Source organism: Borostomias antarcticus (genome assembly GCF_949987555.1).
Source record: "Borostomias antarcticus genome assembly, chromosome: 21".
NCBI classification, from domain to species: domain Eukaryota; kingdom Metazoa; phylum Chordata; class Actinopteri; order Stomiiformes; family Stomiidae; genus Borostomias; species Borostomias antarcticus.
Window position 1 is genome coordinate 609489 of NC_140254.1, and position 20000 is coordinate 629488.

The window sequence follows — 20000 nt, forward strand, 5'->3', positions numbered from 1 at the left end:
GGCCTGAGGAGATGCACAGGTTAGTCAGTGTGCGTGCGTGTGTGTGTGTGTGTGTGTGTTAGTGTGTGTATTGTAGGCAATCTTGATGTAATATTCGTACATCAGGTCCTCGTTTTGAATACTTCAGGATGCCTTTCTCCAGAATGAAGTATCTCTGAAAACAATAGAGAAACAGTTATTTAATAGTTATTTAATCCCTATTGTCTAACTTTAGGAAAAGGAATTATGACACACACACACACACACACACACACTTCATATTTCCATCACAAATAGCGACGGTGGGCGGGTTTTAACACTGATAAGATAATACCATTCCAATGTTCCATTCAAATTCGATCACTTGCCAGACCAAAGACCAAACAAACGTCTTATCAGCGGTTCAGATGACGTAGGTCAGGGGTGCCCAACGTTGATCATGATCCATCAGTAGAGGGCAGAGGCTACGCTACTAGACCCATTCAAAAGAAAAGCCATAAAAAAAGCCGACTTGACGATGACGCACGTTGAAGCTACGTGGGCGGAGGCAAGCAGTCCCGTCACCTCTCTTGTTGTCAACTTTTTCCTCCTGCTCCTTTGTAGATTACAAGTGTGACCTTTTGTACTGCAGTTTACCTGAGTATTTATTTTAATGATTTAATCAGGTGTGGGCTGATTTCATCATTGTTTAGGCTTGTATATCACAGTTAACTAGAGGGTTGATTGTAGCCTAGCAAAATCAATCAGAAACTCAAAAGTCTGGATTATGCAATCCTGGCTGACTCCATGCCATTTATTATGCAAGTCATCTGAGTGTATTGTGCTGTGTGACTGAGTCCTTTAAGTAGGCTTCTTCTTCTTCGTTGGTTGATTCGTCCACTCCCCCCAGGCTCGGGGCCAAGTCTGGGTGAGGGGGCCACCGGGGTTATATATCTGGGCACACCTCCAGGAGCCACGTCATCGTTTCGCCATCCACGACCGTCAGGCCACGCATTCCATTGGGTGTCCGATATATCGGACAGTCCTGGATGATGTGGTCTGCGGTTTGTTCCGCCATACTCGCACGCCGCACAGGATGTCAAGCCCCATCTGTGCATCGATGAGCGGAAGCGTCCGACGCCGGTCCGGAGGCGGTTAAGCCTCACCCACACCGGTCTGGGCAAGTCCATCCCAGTAGGGGAAGGATTGGCTGGCGGGATGAAATCACAGAGTCTGGAGGTGTTCGCCTCCCACTCCGCACGCCAGATGTAGTCCGCCCATCCTGCCTCACTGATGTTAAGACCTCTGCATGGCTGCAGGAGATCCCGTGCAGCAGGAACAAAAGGGTGTCTCCACTTGAGACACCGGGGAGGCTCCGCTGTTGCAGTGAGCCTGTCATGCAGCAGGTGGTTAGGCTCCACGGCCCGGCAGGCGAGACGTGCTGTGGTTCCTGTGCAGCGGAGGCCAGCGGGCTGGATGCCTGCAAGGATGGGAAGGTTGTCCACAGGATTGGGACGCAGGCGTCCTGTCACGATGCGCCAGGCTTTGTTGATAGGCGGATCGATGAGGCGGGTGTGGGTGCTGCAGTACCAGACCAGTCGCCTCATCGATACCACATGAGCTGTTAACTTCTTGCGCAGTGACTCGAGGTGTCGGCGGAACGTGAGCGACCTGTCCAATGTCACTGTCCAATGATGTGTATTCGGAGCTCAGGTTCGGCTTCCTTGGCGAAAGGCCGACGACACCGTCTTTGCCTCGCCTCGCTTCAATCTCCATTTCCGGAGGTATGCCGCTAGTGTCTGCATGTCCTGGCTCAGGGTCTCCTCCACGGCCTGCCAGTCAGCTGAGTACACCAGCGCAAGGTCGTCTGCGTAGGCGTACTTGGGAGACTGTATTCGGCAGGTCGTAGGTGTAGATGTTATAGAGGAGGGGGGCCAGGACAGATCCCTGGGGGACGCCGTTCTTAAGGCGTCACAACCTGCTTCACTGTCTGCTACCGGTGTTGAGGGTGTTAGCTGGCTAAAGGGTAAGTAGGCTAAAGACACTGTTCTGACACTGTACCTGTAGCGGACTGTTACCTGTTAAGATTGTGCAAGGCATATAACAAAGTTAATGTTCCACTTCCAGTGTGAAGTAATTGATAACTGGATTAATAAATGTATTTGACAGAAGGGCCGTTCTGGGGTGTGGGATGGGGGTGGTAGATCTTGTTGAGCTGGTCATTATAAAAGCAGCTCACAAGCCAAAATAGTGTGGGCACTATGGATGAAATTCTTACTTGGCTTTAGGTAGATTTCAAAAACACGCTGAGTGGTCGATTCAAGCTGGTTTCAAACAAAGACAATAGGTTTATTCTGATGTAACGTTTTGCAAAGCGGACTCTGAAAAACAGGAAGTGTTTCCCTCGATCAGAGTAATCAGACTGAAACATCGCGGGACAATTTATAGCATGGTAGAGGGAGTCACATGCACTCAGGGACAGAGGGTAAAGGGAGGTGATGTCACAGAGCAAAGGGTGTTTCTAAACAAACTGATTTCAATTGAAACAGATTAGAAAGAAGTTTCACAGAGGTTGTAAAACAATGAACAGAGGAGATCAATCAAATAGAAAGATTCAATCAGATAGGAACACAGAAAGGGGGTAACACATTGATGAGACTGGAATTTCATTAACAGCACCTTTGATGTAGACCATGTAGGCTACAGGTACATACTGTCCACCAACACCACACACTGGACTGTCCCCCATTCCGCCCAGACTCAGCACTTTCACGTCACCCTCTCCTTGTGCGAGGCGATGACTTCACTGACAGGGAACTATGCGGTCATAATAAGCCTGGTTATGCTTACAGGTCAAATAATAAGAGCTGAAAAATTGGACAGTTAAGCAGTGCCACTGAGCCAAGATCCAGATTAAGAAGGCGTGTTAGGGGTGTAGGGGTGAGCGGAGCAGGGGGAAGGGAGTGAGGGAAGGAGGGAGGGAGGGAGTCAGCGTTTAGGGAGGTGAGTGAGGGATGAGCCCACCTTGTGCCACCCCTTCATGGGCCACTTCCTCCTCTTCAGCAGGAAGCCCTCCTGACGGTCAGGCGCCAGCATGCTGGCCGGTACCCCCCTCAGACCCTCCACGATCTCCCAGCTGTCCTGTAGAGAGACGGGCGTGCGAGAGGGAGAGAGAGAGAGGAAGAGAGAGAGGGAAAGAGAGAGAGAGAGAGAGAGGGATGGAGAGAGAGAGAGGGATGGAGAGAGAGAGAGGGATGGAGAGAGAGAGAGAGAGAGAGAGAGAGAGAGAAGGATGGAGAGAGAGAGAGAGGGATGGAGAGAGAGAGAGGGATGGAGAGAGAGAGAGAGAGAGAGAGAGAGAGAGAGAAGGATGGAGAGAGAGAGAGAGAGAGAGAGAGGGATGGAGAGAGAGAGAGGGATGGAGAGAGAGAGAGGGATGGAGAGAGAGAGAGAGAAGGATGGAGAGAGAGAGAGAGAGAGAGGGGGATGGAGAGAGAGAGAGGGATGGAGAGAGAGAGAGAGAGAGAGAGAGAGAGAGAGAGAAGGATGGAGAGAGAGAGAGAGAGAGAGGGATGGAGAGAGAGAGAGAGGGATGGAGAGAGAGAGGGAGAAGGATGGAGAGAGAGAGGGATGGAGAGAGAGAGAGAGAGAGAGAGAAAGGGATGGAGAGAGAGAGAGAGGGATGGAGAGAGAGAGAGGGATGGAGAGAGAGAGGGATGGAGAGAGAGAGAGGGATGGAGAGAGAGAGAGAGGGATGGAGAGAGAGAGAGAGAGGGATGGAGAGAGAGAGAGAGGGATGGAGAGAGAGAGAGAGAGGGAGAGAGAGAGGAAGAGAGGAAGACATGGTTACAGCAGTGTGCTTACAAGAGAGTTGGTTACGCGCACACGCACGCACGCACGCACACACACACACACACACACACATCTGTCAATGCTGTACTGCCTCGGTGAGACCCACTCAGTGATGTGGGTGTATCCTGTGTTGGAGAGAGGTCACTTTTTAGAGAATGCTTTCACTGACAACGCTGCTGCCATGCTTGTAAACCATTCTCCCTTTGCAAATGTTTGAAGAATAAAACTATCATGCTCATGGAGACACTACGCTAAATCGTTCTTTATTAGAATAATATTCATGACAACACACACACAAACACAGACGTGCGCGCGTACACACACACACGCACCTGGTTGCTGTCATGTTTGGAAGATCCGCTGCTGTCGCTGTAGGCGGGTGATGACGACGTCATTGTTCTTAGACTCTGAGGTCGCACTTTCGGTAATTTTGTTTCCTTGGAAACAATAGCCTCAGTGGTCATGATGGGGTTGCAAGGAGCATCACCTAACTCTGACATCAAGAGAGCGCCGCCATGACATCAGCACTAGAAAGAGAGAGGGGGGGGGAAGAAGAAAGAAGAACAAGAAGAAGAAGAAGGAAGAAGAAGAAGGAAGAAGAAGAAGAAGAAGGAGGAAGAAGAAGGAAGAAGGAAGAAGAAGAAAGAAGAAGAATGGAAGAATGATTAACATCAAAATGTTACAGACTGAGCAGACACAATCTAATATCAAGTAGTTCAGATTTAACCTTCAGCCTGACCTACACACACACGCGTGCACTCACACACAGCAGTCAGCTGTTTGTAGAATAAACAGTGTACGTGTGTGTGTGTGTGTGTGTGTGAGAGAGAGAGAGAGAGAGAGAGAGAGAGAGAGAGAGAGAGAGGCCTAGCTGTTAACATAGCAAAGGGCATGTTTGCCAACAGTAAAAGCCAGATATGACTACCTGCATGGAGTTAGCTACGCCTAGTTATATGGAGCATAATTCTGTAGCTACTAGTGAGTAGTCATAGTAGTAGGTACTTCCCCAGGGGGGAATTGCAATACTGTTACAGCATTGAAAGACAACAGAGCAACACAATCCAGACTAGATACAAACTTACATAGTTGTATAGAGCTATCTTATAGCTAATGGCATGGAACGCCTGCCCACACTACAGAAGATGACATGTAGGCAGATATGACAACGCAAGACCAGTGCAGGTAGCCATTACCGTGTCTCCTTTTCGTCCATAGCCATATAAACCATTTGAAAATGTATATAACATGAGTGGCAAAACTGTAAGCGGTGAACATGGTGCACATCTATTACACACATTCCTTTCTGTTCCTGAGATGACATGTCCTAACCTGGTGTGTATGTCTGTGTGTGCCCTGTGCATGCATGCGTGTGTGTGTGTGTGTGCACAGTGGATTATTACTGTGTGTTGAAAGAATGCTGAAGGTAAACTGTGTGAGCATGCATGCGAGCTGCTGTTGTGTGTGTGTGTGTGTGTGTGTGTGTGTGTGTGTGTGTGTGTGTGTGTGTGTGTGTGCAGTCTGGTTCCCCAAGGCCTCACCTCACTACGGTTACAGCCATGCCCGGGACATGAGTCACCACCAGGAAGGAATGCGCGCCGCTCAACTCAACTGTGGCACAATCAAGACTAAACACACTCACACACTACACCCAGTACTACTACCTTATGACTATACACAACTACGGCTACATTAGCAGGCAACAATATATATTATCCATTGACTTATTACCTCCACATCAGTAGCCAAGACTTCCAAGGCTTCATTTACCCCCCAAACCTCCACAGATCAACATCATAAATAAATACAGCACACTCCGTTTACATAAGACAGTGTTTAAACGCCTGCCAAATAATCACAAGATGACTTGTCCTGTACACAAGTCAGAAGGAGTGTATACACAGCGTTTCCGGCGTTGGCCACGGCAAGATGCCACCACACCAAACATTTGATACAAAAAACAATAATACAAATTAGGCTATATATATAAAAGTCTTAAATTACTTCTTTTTTTTTTTTTTATTAAACTTTTTAAATATTTCTGCCTAAATGCGCTTTCAAAACCACTGTCTAAGAGCCTATAGGCCGCGCGCTCTGTGCTGCTCCTCTCTGAGGTGATCGGAAGACTCGGCGCGTGAAGGGATTGTTTCTTCAGCGAGCGGCCTGAGGTTACAACGAAAGATAGGTAGGATATTGACACTCAAATATTACCATAGTGTTAACCATTGTTTGAATTGGGCCAAACACTGGTGCTGGCACCTAGGCCTACTCCTCAAAATGCCTAGCCTACTGTCTAAAATACATTTATGTTAGTAATCTAAGTGCCGTTATAGCTACAGTTAGACGTACCAACAGCTCCTGCCCATCTCAAGCAGGTTGGTAAAGCCTTTGGTTTTATAATTCCCTGATGACAACTAGCAGATCCTATAACCTAATATATCATAATTCAGTGTTTCCTGTGGAACTGATCTCTTGGTGTGGTGGTGTGGAAAAAAAGAGTCCGATTTCAAAACCAAAGCAGGGGATGGGAGACCGCCCTTCTTCCTCCCTTGTTCCTCTCTCCTGTCCCCTTCTTATATAGGCCTATAAAGATGGCCTAACTTATCTCTTAAGGCTGGTAAAGTCCTAGAGCTTAAAATGTAATTAATTACATGTAACTGGACGGGATAAAACAGTAACCACACAGGCACTTAATAAATCATATGGTTTTAGACATATTTTAATCAGATGTATTGTAGGTTACCATTATAACAGCAGCTGTTATAATGGTAACAGCTGCTGTTTTCAGTTATTTTGATTGGCACTTTTTAGGTGGCTGGAGGAACATGAACGCAAGCTAGTGTTAGTTCAGCCAGACAAAAAGACACAATCCATCAGGCAGCGCTGCGCCTGACTCACACGAAAGTTGCAGAACCTACTCGCGCTCGTGGTGTATGTCTCCTTGACAACGCTCGCTTGAAGGGCTGACGGACAGACAGACAGACAGACAGACAGGCAGGCAGGCAGGCAGGCAGGCAGGCAGGCAGGCAGGCAGGCAGGCAGGCAGGCAGACAGACAGACAGACAGACACAGACAGACACAGACAGACAGACAGACAGACAGACAGGCAGACAGACAGGCAGGCAGACAGACAGACAGACAGACAGACAGACAGACAGACAGACAGGCAGACAGACAGACAGCAGCGCGTAGCTCAAATGGAGCAGCTACGCTTCGGCTCAAACTGTATTTTCAGATAACGTTACGTAATGTTAGCAACACAAGGCCAATTTATCATAGTGTGCTAATCACTAGCATGCTATCAGATAACGCAGGCAAACATCCCAGTGAATAGCTGGCCTACTTGTGCTGTGTGTTGAGCACTGTACACCCCTGAGGTTAAGTATGCACTGAAAGCTCTGGGTTTGGCCTCCACATTTACGTAACACAGTCAATCATTAATCCCACACCTTGCTAATGACCCAGGACGCTGTAACATTGTCAAAGCTGCTGTCCCCATGAACGACTAAATGGGGGTATAAAAGTTAAAAAGTGGTGTTTTTCTAGTGAACATTAAACATTATGGAGCATTTTTTATGTTCATCAGCAGTTAGATCAGCTGCTCCTGCTCCTCTAAAAGTTGATTGAGCTTGAATGTCGCTAAGTGAAAACTATTGTCATGTGATGCTGGATTCTTATAGGTATAATGTGGCCCGCATTTGCATACACAGACATCTGTACCTGCACTAACAATGTTGGGACATGTCTGGTTGTAAATATATCCCAAAGTCCACCAATGAAGCTACGGACTCCCTCCCCAGCAGAACTACAGACTCCCTCCCCACCAACACACAGGCCAGCACTTGGCCCTCTGGGATGGCTCCAGTCCTCTACAGTTCCTCCTTCCTGCCCATCCAATCGCCTGGCTGGCCAAGACTGCTCGCTCAAAACTTTGCATCACACCAGAGAGGTCATTTTCTCTATTGACCCAATGGAATTCTCTACTGATTAGATTCATTGTAGATTTGTAAAACAGATCAGCAGAAGGGATGATGCAATCAGTGTAAACCTCCATATCATCCAATCAACATCATCCAATCTTTGAAAACCTCCACCTCTTCTTGTATGTGTCATGCTACATTCCGCAGTCATGTGACAATATCTCCAGCAGGGTGTCCACAATGAGGAGCGAAGCCCTGCAGGTGTCCCAGCCCATCCGTCTATAGCTGAAGGATCACTATAACAACCACACCACGCTCTCCCTCTGTGATTGCCTGACTAACGGTCCTTACTGAGGGCCCATCTGTGGCTCTGGCTGTCACCGGGTCCTTACTAATGGCCCATCTGTGGCTCTGGCTGTCACTGGGTCCTTACTGATGGCCCATCTGTGGCTCTGGCTGTCACCGCCTCACCGGGCAAAGTAACGTAAAGCTGCTTCATAGGAATTAGAATTATAGAGCTATGATTCTAATGCTAAGAGCTGGAGGACATTGGTGTGAGACACTGATCTGGGATCATCCGGCCCAAATCCTGCACCACAGTGGAAAACTGATGGTGGATCAAGGGGCGACTTCCTGCTTTGGTGTGTTTAAGAGTCAGTCACCCTACTTTGACCCCTGGTCTCATCTCTGATTGGCTGTTTTTGACATTTTGAGGGATTTTGTCTATGCACCTATGGATCCATTGAGTGTGTTAGCGGAGATGGAATATATCTCGAGAGTGCTGTTTGATGAAACTTTGATATTGGCCGTTGTATATGATCCTAAATAACCTTATAACATGGCTTATAATGCTAAATTCCGAAGCTGTCCTTTAAGGCCTGCAGCGCTGTTTGCATGTAGCAGAGCCAGTGTGTATGAAAGTGATATTGGCTAATGGGACATACAGTAAATAGGCTGTGTCAGGCATTTGCTTCACAGGGAGGCAAAGCGTAAGTGTGCACTGAGCATCACCTTGTGTGCAAACACAAACATATACAGACACAGGAACATGTTATATCCCCCACAATTTCAAGGTCAAACTCACTCATTCTTACATAAAATTCCCTGTTGGTATGTAGCCTAACGAAGATCTTTTTTCACCAAAGCTTAGGCACATCACATGCATGCCCATTCCACAACGAGTTGCCATGGAGACACTGACGGCAAGGGCGGAATATATTCCGTTTGTTTTGAGCTTCAAGGAAAATCTGAGGGCATAAAACATTTATTAATAGAACCGGGGCCGTTACCGAACGTGCATTCTCGCTCTCTTGGTAGGCTACCGACCGGATGAGCTGGAATGTAGGGCACATTAACCTGACCAAATCGGTTTTGGTAATCATAGCAAGTATTTTCAGAAACACCACTTGAGTCTAGTAGCCTAGTGGAAGTAACAGAAGACTAGTCTAACCACAGGACGTGTTCTAGCAGTCTTTAAGTGGGTGTTCAGCAAAGATGGAGTAGGCTAGTGAGAGATCCGAGTGAGTCACTGCCATGTTGGACGTTTCAGCAGTAGGCTAGACATGTCTCAATGAGGATTTCCCAGAAGCAGATCCACCGGCATGGAACTATGAACTGCTTGTCATGATTGCCAAAAGTGATAAATAGCCTAGTTCTCAGGCGACCTCTTCCAAACCAATAGGCATAAGGATGAGCCTACATGATTTAGATATGCCTAGTGCGTAAACGTGCGTTTTTAGTGCTAGGTTTCCCGTGATTGACAGGTCTTTCTTTCTTCGGGTCTATCTTATTTCAGCATAGCCACATTCAAGCGTAAAGATAGGACTATGATTAAGTCTGTTGTCCTATGGACTCGTTCGTATGCTAAATGGCATGTGCTGGAATTTGCATTAGCCTACTGACAAGCTCGCCCTATCATACAGGCCTACATCTTGAGTTATAGCCTACTTTTACTACCGCACTGATAACAAGAACCTGCGCAACCTGAGTGTGGAATGCCAGGATGTCAAGCAATGCAACAAAAGCATGAGTGTAGGCTAAACTGGAAATAGAAAAATAATATTGTCTGACCACTCTTTGAGAGTGAAACAGACCACAGGTGTTCCACTCCCTGACGTCAGCGAACACCATTCCAACTTGTCAGCGCAGAGACAAAATGTTCAGATATTCCATGTGCTCTGACGAGAGACCCAGAGAGAACAGAACCAGCAACCCTATTACACACTGAAGACAAGAGTCGTCTTAGATTACCCCGTTCCTGTCTGGTGCGCGCTTTAATGGCTCTGTCCAGATTGCCTACTATAGGATATCAGCAGCAGTGAAATGACAGCGACCGAAATCAAAAGACGCGACGAGATCAATAACTCTGTAAGGCCGATGGGGAAAGAGGGCAAAAGTAGCCTAAATAAAGCAACATTTAATGACTTAACATCATTCAAGGGTATTAAAAACATGGCTTACGCGTTTGAGATGAAATCTAGTTCATGATATCCAGGAGACAGGAGTTGGTTGAGTGGAATTCTATTGCTCAGTCCGTAGGTAGTGTGACCATGAGTGTGAAGGTGTGAACGCAAGCATTATGAAGGGGGAGGGACTTACCCGTGGGATGGAAAGACTGAAGTCCACCATAGCCAATGATTCTCAAGCTAAAAACGACAACGTCACTCCACTTGTAAGGTAAAGGGGCGGGTGCATTTTGGAACGGACCACACAGTGACGACCCAAAAAAAGTGTATAAAAAAGAAAGTCCAGGCACCGAAAATCACAGTTGCGAATGTGATAAAATGATAATATAAATATATAATAAATATAATATAAAATGATAATTCATGCCGAACAGAAGCTCGCTCAAAGAGAGTAGGCTACGTATGATTTTCCCTTGTAAATCTTTGTGACCACGAGATACATGGGCTGAGTTCAGCCCCGACAAAACGTTGCAAAACGTTTATTGCAACAGAAACGGTGGTGCGTTGAACACCCTGTGTGTTCCGCAAGCGTTGCACCTATGGCAGCCAGTGTTGCCAATTCCCCTCTAAGGGAAGTAGCTGTTGGCTCTCCCAAAATTAGCAAGTAGCTAGATCATGTAATCAGCTAATTTGCATAATATGCAATTCTGAAAGAGGCTAAATGAATAGAAAAGGCTGACCAAACTAACTAAATTATTTACTCAAAATGCTGCAAAACTCTACTGGAAGCTTGTGCTCATACTGTAGATCTGCCTTCAGCACTAGATTATGCTCTTAGTCACTTGTTTTAGAAAGAAGATGTACTTGTGAGTTCTGGCAAGTAGTAGTACATTGGCTCTTCCTACGTTAAATGCAATTATTGTTAGTCGCTTTGGATAAAAGCGTCTGCTAAATGACTGTAATGTAATGTAATGTAGATAGATAGATACAGTAGATAGTTCGTTCCAAAAGTTTTATTTCTGTGTCATACGCCATATGGCGCCCAGCCCACATGGGCTTACAAGACACAATCCATTCAGATTCATCAAAACAAATTGACAAGTCAGCAACAAAATGTGTATCAATACAATTACATAGTATAATCAAATAGCCTAAACAAAGTGTCACATCTCAGTTTCAGTTTACTTTAGCAAGGGGGCGGGGTTTTGAGCTAAACTGGCTTGGGAATCGGGGCGCTCTCCAGACAGCCTCAAACCATATCAGACATCTAGGCTGTGATAAAATGGTAAATGGACTGCAGCACTTTTATCCAAAGTGCTTTACAATAGCCTCTCATTCACCCATTCACACACCGATGGTGGCAGCTGCCATGCAAGGTTCTAGCCTGCTCATTGGGAGCAATTTGGGGTTCATTGTTTTACCTAAGGACACTTTGACATGTGGACAGGAGAAGCCAGGATTCGAACCGCCAACGCTATGATCATTGGACAACCTAAGGACATCCAATATCTACATTTGTTTTTGACTACACTCATCTGGCTGAAAACCCTCTCCATTTCAGCATTTGAATGTGGCAAGACAAAACTGACACAGCAGCCTTGGCAAGCATCTTAAACAGGTTGATGTCAGCTACATACCTAAACTGCCATACTGCCAACTCCAAAAGCTCATTGTATTATTTGGCTCTCATGAGCTCGGTTGTAATGTGAACCGCGGAACGGGATATGTTAGATGCTTTTGCAGAGCTCTGTCAACACAATCATTCATCAAATGACCAGAAAAACCTGCTAGATTTGTTGCTGGTCGCCTTTTACTAATTAAGTCGCTAAGGGTGTCAGGAAAGTCGGCAGATATAGCCACAAAGTCGCCAAGTTGACAACACCGATGGCAGGAAACCGTAGCAAAACGGTGCAAAACGTTTTTAGATTGAACTCACCCCTGAGGTTATACAGAAGCCTCTATCTCACTGCACTTTAAATTATTACCTCTGCCCCAGAAACAGCGCAGGTGGAGGGGTGTAGCATGAGCCAACTTAGAACCCATTCAATTTTGCAGGAGATCTGAATCACAGGGCAGGTCCACAAGCTGCCCAAACACGGCCGGGCCGGCCATTCACCTCCATTCATTTTTTTTTATTACCAGGTTTACGCTAAAACTACCAGACTGATTTTTATGAAGCTCGGGGAGGGGTGTAGCATGGGTCACCTATCAACCCATTTAATTCTGGAGCAAATCCGATTCATGGGGCAGGTCCACGGGCCGCCCAAACACAGATTTCATGAAACTTGGTGGCTGGGTGTAGCATCGCCAATTTAGAACCCATTCAATTTTGGATTGGATCTGAGTCACGGGGTGGATTCATGAACCGCCCAAACATGGCCGGCCATTCACCTCCATTCACCTCCATTAATTTTTTGGACTTGGGGAGTGAAAAATCCTCCCCATTCATTTTCAATAAGGGGAAATGAAATTGCCTTATCTCAACTTGGGAAGGTCACAGAGACACAGGGTCTGGACTGGCATAAAGCTCTTGACCTAACAAATGCAGCAATTATACCAAACATGTCCTGCTTGCACGCTCGTGCATGCACAGAGCAACGAAATGCATTCATGGGCAGAAGTCTGTGCTCTCTGAGCACCATTTCTAGTTATCTCTGTTATATCCCTAAGAAGCACCCCATTCATCTCAATAGCATAGGCTACATGAAAGCAGTTCCCTTGAGAGAGAGGAAGGAGAGAGAGTGTGTGCGCGCATATGTTCCCACTCTTATTATGCAGCACATATCGGAATTGCCAAAGTTTTGTTTAAAATTCTGGACCATGACTTCTAGAATCCTCTGTTCACATGGTAGTAGCTCTCCACTGCCACATCCTCCCCTCGAATTGCTTTCAACAAGCCTCGCTCCCAGATTTGTTTACCCACCGAAACAAATCTCCCCCTTTGCATAGCAAGAGAGTAAGCTTCCTGCCCCAGCCTATTGCCATGCCAACACAGACAGGAAAACAATAACACAAAAGAAAGAAAGTTAGTATTCTTGGGTGTGGCCATCGCCTAGACACAAGTAGTCTACACACTGTAAATGGTGTAGCCTATATTTGCGATCCCCAAGGTATGTTATGACTATACTGCTTTGCTGCAACTGTAGGCGATACAGAGGTACAATTGTGCTATTTGCAGAGCTGAGAGAGCAAGGGTTAGAACGTTGTGTGTCGGCCGGCCACACAGTCAGTCAGAAAACAACCCAAAATAAGTTGAATACGCTCAGTGTCCGTTTGAATTTGTATAGAATTGAAATTGAGTGACTCCTTGGACCGCCTGTTCGTGTACCCAGTCTGAATCAGCATGGATGATGCCATCATCTACCTGCTCCACAGAGCTACTCACACCTGGAGAGACCAGGAAGTACAGTGAGCGTTGACTTTTCCAGTGCATCATCCTGCCCCTCCGGCTCGCAGAGAAGCTCCCAGTCATGCAGGTAGACCAGGACATGGTGGCCTGGATCATGGACTACCTCACCAGCAGACCACAGTACCTGGATCATGGACTACCTCACCTGCAGGACCCAGTATGTCCGGCTGCAGGGCTGCCTGTCTGATGTGGTCATGACACCAGCGTCCCCCAAGGAACTGTACTGGAATTTAATCTGATCTAAAGTAAAAAGATTTGCCAAGGTTCGCTCAAAGAGGTTAAATCTGATTTATTGAGAAAACATACGAACGCAAGGACTTCAGGATAACGCACGTGAGTGGTATCCAACAGAAGTGCCGGAGTGTGGTCTTGCGCGGCCTTATATTCAAGCAATACACAGGTATGACGCTTCCAGGGATGTGATTGGCTAACCCATCTGTACATGTAATATTAAATGGCAGACATCATCAATAATGGTCAAGAGTTGAGACACGTGATATGAGAAAGGGCGGTAAATCTTGCAGGGACAATGGAACAAAGAATGGTTATGCTAGGGCAGACAACGTCTAGGTGTGTCGACCTCCTGGAGAGGTCATCCTGTTATAAATGAGGTTAGCACAGCTATGTGAAAGGTTGAGGGAGGTAGTGAAATTACAATTTCTATGACAAAACCTTACCGTCATCTTTTCCTGTTCACCGTCTACACCTCTGACTTCAGCCACATCTCCAGAAGTTCTTGGATGACATCTATATCATGGGCTGCATCAATGAGGAGGAGTAGTACAGAGATGTGGTCATGTGGAGATGTGGAGATTAGTAAGATGGTCTGAGGAGAACCAGCTCCAACTCAACATCAGCAAGACCAAGGAGCTGGTGGTGGACTTCCAACGGAACAAGAGGCTCCCAGCCCCTATTACCATCCAGGGGGAGGAAATTGAGATGATGAACTCATACACGTTCTTGGGAGTGCACCTGAACAATTTATTTTTTATTTTATTTAACCTTTATTTAACCAGATAAAAGCATTGAGATACAATCTCTTTTACAATACTGACCTGGCCAAGAAGGCAGCAAAGTTTCACATAGAAAGACACAAGGACATATAAAATACAGAGAACAACACAACTAAATATACAAAAGGCGTAGACCACGTGGGAACAATAAGAAATTAAGATATATTACTACATGAGCAGCTGGTGGTAAGGACTTCTGATAGTTTCAGTTTAAAGCTGGCTAAAGGAATAAGTGCCATCAGTTTGAGGCTTGACTGAAGGTCATTCCAAGACCAAGGACCAGAATAAAAAAGGCTCCTTTTTCCAGCCTCCGTCCGCACAGCAGGTACCTGGAACCGTATCCAGGCACTGGATCTGAGGTTGTAAGAGTCACAAACTGGTACAAAATTGGAACATATGTACCGAGGGAGCTTGCCTAAAATGGCCTTATACAATAATATAAACCAGTGTTGCATCCTGCGCATAGTAAGTGAGGGCCAACCAGTTAGGCTATACAGTGTGCAATGATGAGTCCTATAAGGTGCATTTGATATAAATCTCAGTGCAGCATGGTAGAGTGGGTCAAGTTTGGCCAAAACAGTGGGACAGGCAAATCTATAGATGGTATCGCCGTAATCAAGCTGGGACAGGAATAAGCCAGAGACCAACCTTTTACGAGAAGATGTTGAAAAACAAGCTTTAAGTCTGTAAAGGAAGCCAAGAGTAAACTTCAGTTTCTTAGTTACGCCCAACAAACTGGGCTAGACAGACAATACCGAGGACCTCTATAGGAAAGGACAGAGCAGCTGATTAGAACCAGAGGTCAACAGTCAGGTCCCTGGGGTTAGCAAGTTTACCCTCTGACTCTCTATAATGATTGATGAAATCAATATCAAACTGTCTGATCAATAACATTGTTTGTAGTCTATATGGGGAGGGAGGGGGTAGATTGGTTCGTCTCCATCTTGGCCCTGCTGCCCCCCCTTCTCTGTGGCTGTGTATGGGCCAGAGCAGTAGCTGCTGGTCAGCTGATGATGAATTGAAGACCCCCTGTCATGAGAGATATGACCGATTTAAGGCCTGGATTACACGTTTGTTCATGGCTATGTTTTTGAACGGGGAAAACAATCCGCAAGTAGGCAAAATTGAACATAAAGATCTGTTCAAATCTCTTATCACACTAACACACCCGAAAACTAATATCACACAACCATTAAAGAGCATATCAAACAGGTGATTTGAGCTATAATAATCAAGGGTATATAATTCTTGGCTAGTTGCATAGTCTAGAATGTTGTGAGTTTAAAGTGCAGCTGTCCAGCCATCCAACCAACGCCAACAGCAACAACATCCATACACTTTTTGTGTTCCATGTCTGGTGCGCATTCCCTGCTTTTAAAATCATATTTTTTATGTGATGAATCTAAAAAGATAGCCTACTTTTATTTCAATCTCTAATTGTAATCTCTATCTGCGCTGCTGTGATAACAATATAGCCTATTACTACGGTTCACCTTATTATTTATTTATGCATGTTGTAATAGATGAATGGTTGTAAACCATGAACTCACACAGTTATATTGTCAAAAATTTAAACAGTTCCCTGTGCTTCCCAACCACCATCTTATCTACTTTGTGTTGTTGCATTTTTTGTTTTATTCTTTCATGTTTTTAGAGCGCAATCAACTTTTACTAAGAGGACAAAATTAAGTCCATCCATTCACCCACCATATTACTCCACATATCTTCCTAAAGTTCCTGTTAACACTTTACAATAAGACACATACACAAAAATGTGTAGTTAATGAGTAACTAATGAGGAACCAATGATTAGTTAATTAGCAGTTATTGATTAACTGAGATTAGTTAATGAGTAGTTACTGATGGGGACTACTATAGTAATTATCGAGGAACCAATGATAAGTGAATGAGTAGGTACTGATTAACTCTTTATCATGACTATAGTAGATACTGATGGGTTAATAGAGAACACACTGGGGACTACTATAGTAGTTACTGAGGAACCAATGATTAGTTAATGAGTACTTACTGATTAATCCATGACTGTATAGTAGATAATGATGGGTTAATAGAGAACAGACTGGGGACTACTATAGTAGTTAGGCTACTGAGGAACCAATGATTAGTTAATGAGTACTTACTTACTGATTAAGTCTGAATCCTAATGATTAACTAATGATTGAATAATGATGAGGGAATGAGGGACTACATGGTTACTACTCTGTATGATGTCTGACTTTACAATAAGGTACACAAAAGAGTAACTCATGATTAGGTATGAGGTAACAAGTAAACAAGTTTGGGTCTGCTAGAGTGGTGCATGATACGGAGTAGTTACCAAGTAACTTTGCGTGACTCCTGGTTCTGGTGGTCCCAGAACACCAAAACAAAAACATTATGACACCATACACTTTCTAGATCCTTGGTGGTGTAGTGGACAAAATGTCTGACTCCCATGCCAAAGGTCAGGAGTTAAAACCCCACAGTGGGAGATGTTTTGTCACTGGATGTTATAGAAGCTATGTAAAAATGTGGTTAGTTGGTGGTGCTATGTCAGTTATTGAATTTATGTGCAGTAATTTAACAATTGAAATACTCCTGTTTTGAAATTATACCTACATTATAGGTGTTCCAGTAATTTCCCATTATATATTAGGCTATACTTTGCATGTATTTACCAGGTAAATTCATTTTTTCAGACGGACAGAAGGCCTTCCCAAACCCTCAGACCCCTCGGTGGTATAATGGGTTAAGCACTGGACTGGAGGCCAAGGTTCGATTCCTCTTCTGGGACTTCTAACCACGACCTCTCTGTTCCCGTGTTTCAGAAGGATGGGAGAGAATGTACGTGAACAAAAAGCCCAGGCCTTCCCAAACCCTCAGACCCTTCGGTGGTATAATGGGCTAAGCACTGGACTCCCACGCTGGTGGCCAGGGTTTGATTCTGGGACTTCTAACCATGTTATCTCTTTTCCTCCTCTCTGTTCCCCTGTTTCAGAAGGATGGGAGAGAATGTACGTGAACAAAAAGCCCAGGCCGTCCCAAACCCTCAGGTCCCTTGGTGGTGTAGTGGGTTAAGCATCTGACTCCCATGCTGGAGGCCAGGGTTCGGTTGGAGATGTCGCGAACAATGGCATTCTAGATTCTAGCCTGGAAAGTAGGGAAAACTCCCAATAGTTTCTTTTCTTTTCTTTTCCTTCCCTTATGCCCTGACCCAGTTGGTTTTCTTAGTGCCTTTTCGACTGATAGATCTTGGGACCCTAGAACAGCTATTATGGCACAAAAACCATCACCCCCTCCCCCCATTCAGAATGTACCGTTGGTGTAAGTCCCACCACCAGCTCTTCCAGACTCCACCCCTGGGAGACCAACCACCTCCAGTCCAGGGACCCGAGCTGTGTGCATGACCCCGCCCCCGCTCTCTGAAACATAAACCGTCTCAGATTGTGCCTTTTCTGTAGACTCAGTGGAACGGGAGGGACAGGATCCACATAGCCTCTCGGGTGTTGGTAATTGTTCACTCTTAGACTGGAAGGGCATGGTACATGTTATTGTTGTGTTCTGTCCTGTCTTATAAGTGTCTCCCATTGTCTGGTTTTTAATTCCCTTTGATCATAGAAAAATCAAAACTATGGAATTGTTTAAAGACATGGACCTGTGCCGATTCGGCCGGAGTTCCGCCAGCTCGTCCATCGGGGACCCACTGTAGGTCCGCTAGCCTTGTGTTATATTCCGCCGGAGGTCCGCCAACTCGTCCATCGGGGACCCACTGTAGGTCTGCTAGCCTTGTGTTATATTCCGCCGGAGGTCCGCCAACTCGTCCATCGGGGACCCACTGTAGGTCTGCTAGCCTTGTGTTATCTGGGTTTATCCCTTACCTTTGTCCAGAAACATAAGTTGAACCAATTGCAGCAAAATAGCTAACGTTACAGGAATCATCAGTGTAACTGCTTTAGACACTGACCGCTACCATTAATGTTATGGAAGCTGCTGCTAGTTGTTGTGAGCTCATGAGCTAACTGGCTATCCCGCTCTTATTGTGCTGGATTAGCATTGGAAGCATTGGAACGGATGTGTCCAGGCGACAAGACCTATCTTAATTTACATTATTTCATGTCATTTCAATTCACAGCTATTTCAGTGGCATGACTAGCCTACATCCTACCAGCCCTGCACAGAAACAAGCCAGCCACACACATAAGCCAGGCTGGACCTGGCCTGGTTCTTTGAGGGGATCAGTTACAATAATGGTGTCAACCAAGAAGGTACGTGGAAGTGACAGAGGAAAGGCCTTCAGTGGTTAAAATGAGTACTGCCTGTGGACTTGTGTAGAATATTACCTTCTCCTACGTGTTATGATGGCTGTAGTCAGCAGAGGGCGCTGTAACACAAGCTCAGTCACTGGGAGACTGAACCCCACAGCTGCAATTCAGATGTGTATGCTTTACACTGCTGTTGGGTTGAGCGATGACTAGCCCTAAACGCTGAGACACAACGACATCAAGACTGTTTTCTGTCTTCCCTATGGTTACTGTTACCAAGAACAGGGCTCAGCCAAGTGTGTGTGTGTGTTTATTAAAGGATTTGTTGTGTGTCTTTGTTTCTTTGTGGTTTTATAAGGCTCATTTATGAGTGAGAATGTTTGCCTGTGTCTTATCAGACATAGAAGCCATTGCACTACATGCTCAAGATTATAAACAGTGTCCCTTTCATGCAATTATGCGATTAAGGCCGATTATGTGTTCAGACATTTTATATCAAACACATAAGATGAAAGGCTGCCCTCCCTCTCTCTCCCTCTCTAACACCAACACCCCCCATCTCTTTATCTGTCCCCCTTTCTCTCGATATCTCTCTTTTTGCCTTTCAACAAAGAAATTGCACTCTATTTAATTTCTTCCAGATGTCGACCGACCGACCCACCCACCGCTACCTCTCTCTCTTTACCCCCCAGCCCACCCTCCCCAAACGCTAAGCCCCCCCGCCTCTCAGCCCCCTATACCCTTCTCTACGACAAAACATGACCTCCAAGGGTCAAGAGTGAGAGGAATGTCTCCGAAGCAGGAACTAGAGCCCAGCCAGTGTGTTTACCAGTCCTTATACTGGTGGCACCAGCTCCCTAGACTGCGTGGGAATTGCACAGTAGTTAGACGTTAAGAGTCAGACTGTAGTTGTTGAATCAGTATTATCTGTAATGTCGTTCAAATGTTGTGGAAGTTTGTGTATGTGTGAGACGTCGAGGCTGTTATCTCAGCAGCTGAAGTGGATTTGGAGTTAAAGTCCCGGGACACAACCGCTCAACAATCCCTCAACCCCCCTCTTCTCTGTCTTCCTTCCCTCGATGGGAACCAGCTGGTCTGAGCTGGGGGGGTGGGGGGGGGGGGGGGGGGGGGGGACGAGGGGATGGAGGGAGAGGGAGGAGGGGGAGGGGGTTACAGGCATGGGG

General features: G+C 45.8%; 1 protein-coding gene across 1 annotated transcript in view; it reads right to left on the reverse strand.

Annotated features, from left to right (window-relative positions):
- The window catches only part of osbpl3a (oxysterol binding protein-like 3a), a 21539-nt gene extending 11281 nt beyond the window's left edge, over window positions 1-10258 (reverse strand). Inside the window, exons 1-5 of the mRNA XM_084455724.1 lie at window positions 10188-10258; window positions 4143-4337; window positions 2983-3099; window positions 101-154; window positions 1-3 (exon numbers count right to left, since the gene is read on the reverse strand). The exon at window positions 1-3 is cut by the window's left edge and continues 111 nt beyond it. Of these exons, the coding sequence (XP_084311850.1) occupies window positions 1-3; window positions 101-154; window positions 2983-3099; window positions 4143-4310 (342 nt within the window). The 5' untranslated portion in view covers window positions 4311-4337; window positions 10188-10258. The remainder of the gene's footprint in view (window positions 4-100; window positions 155-2982; window positions 3100-4142; window positions 4338-10187) is intronic.
- Window positions 10259-20000: the final 9742 nt, after the last annotated feature.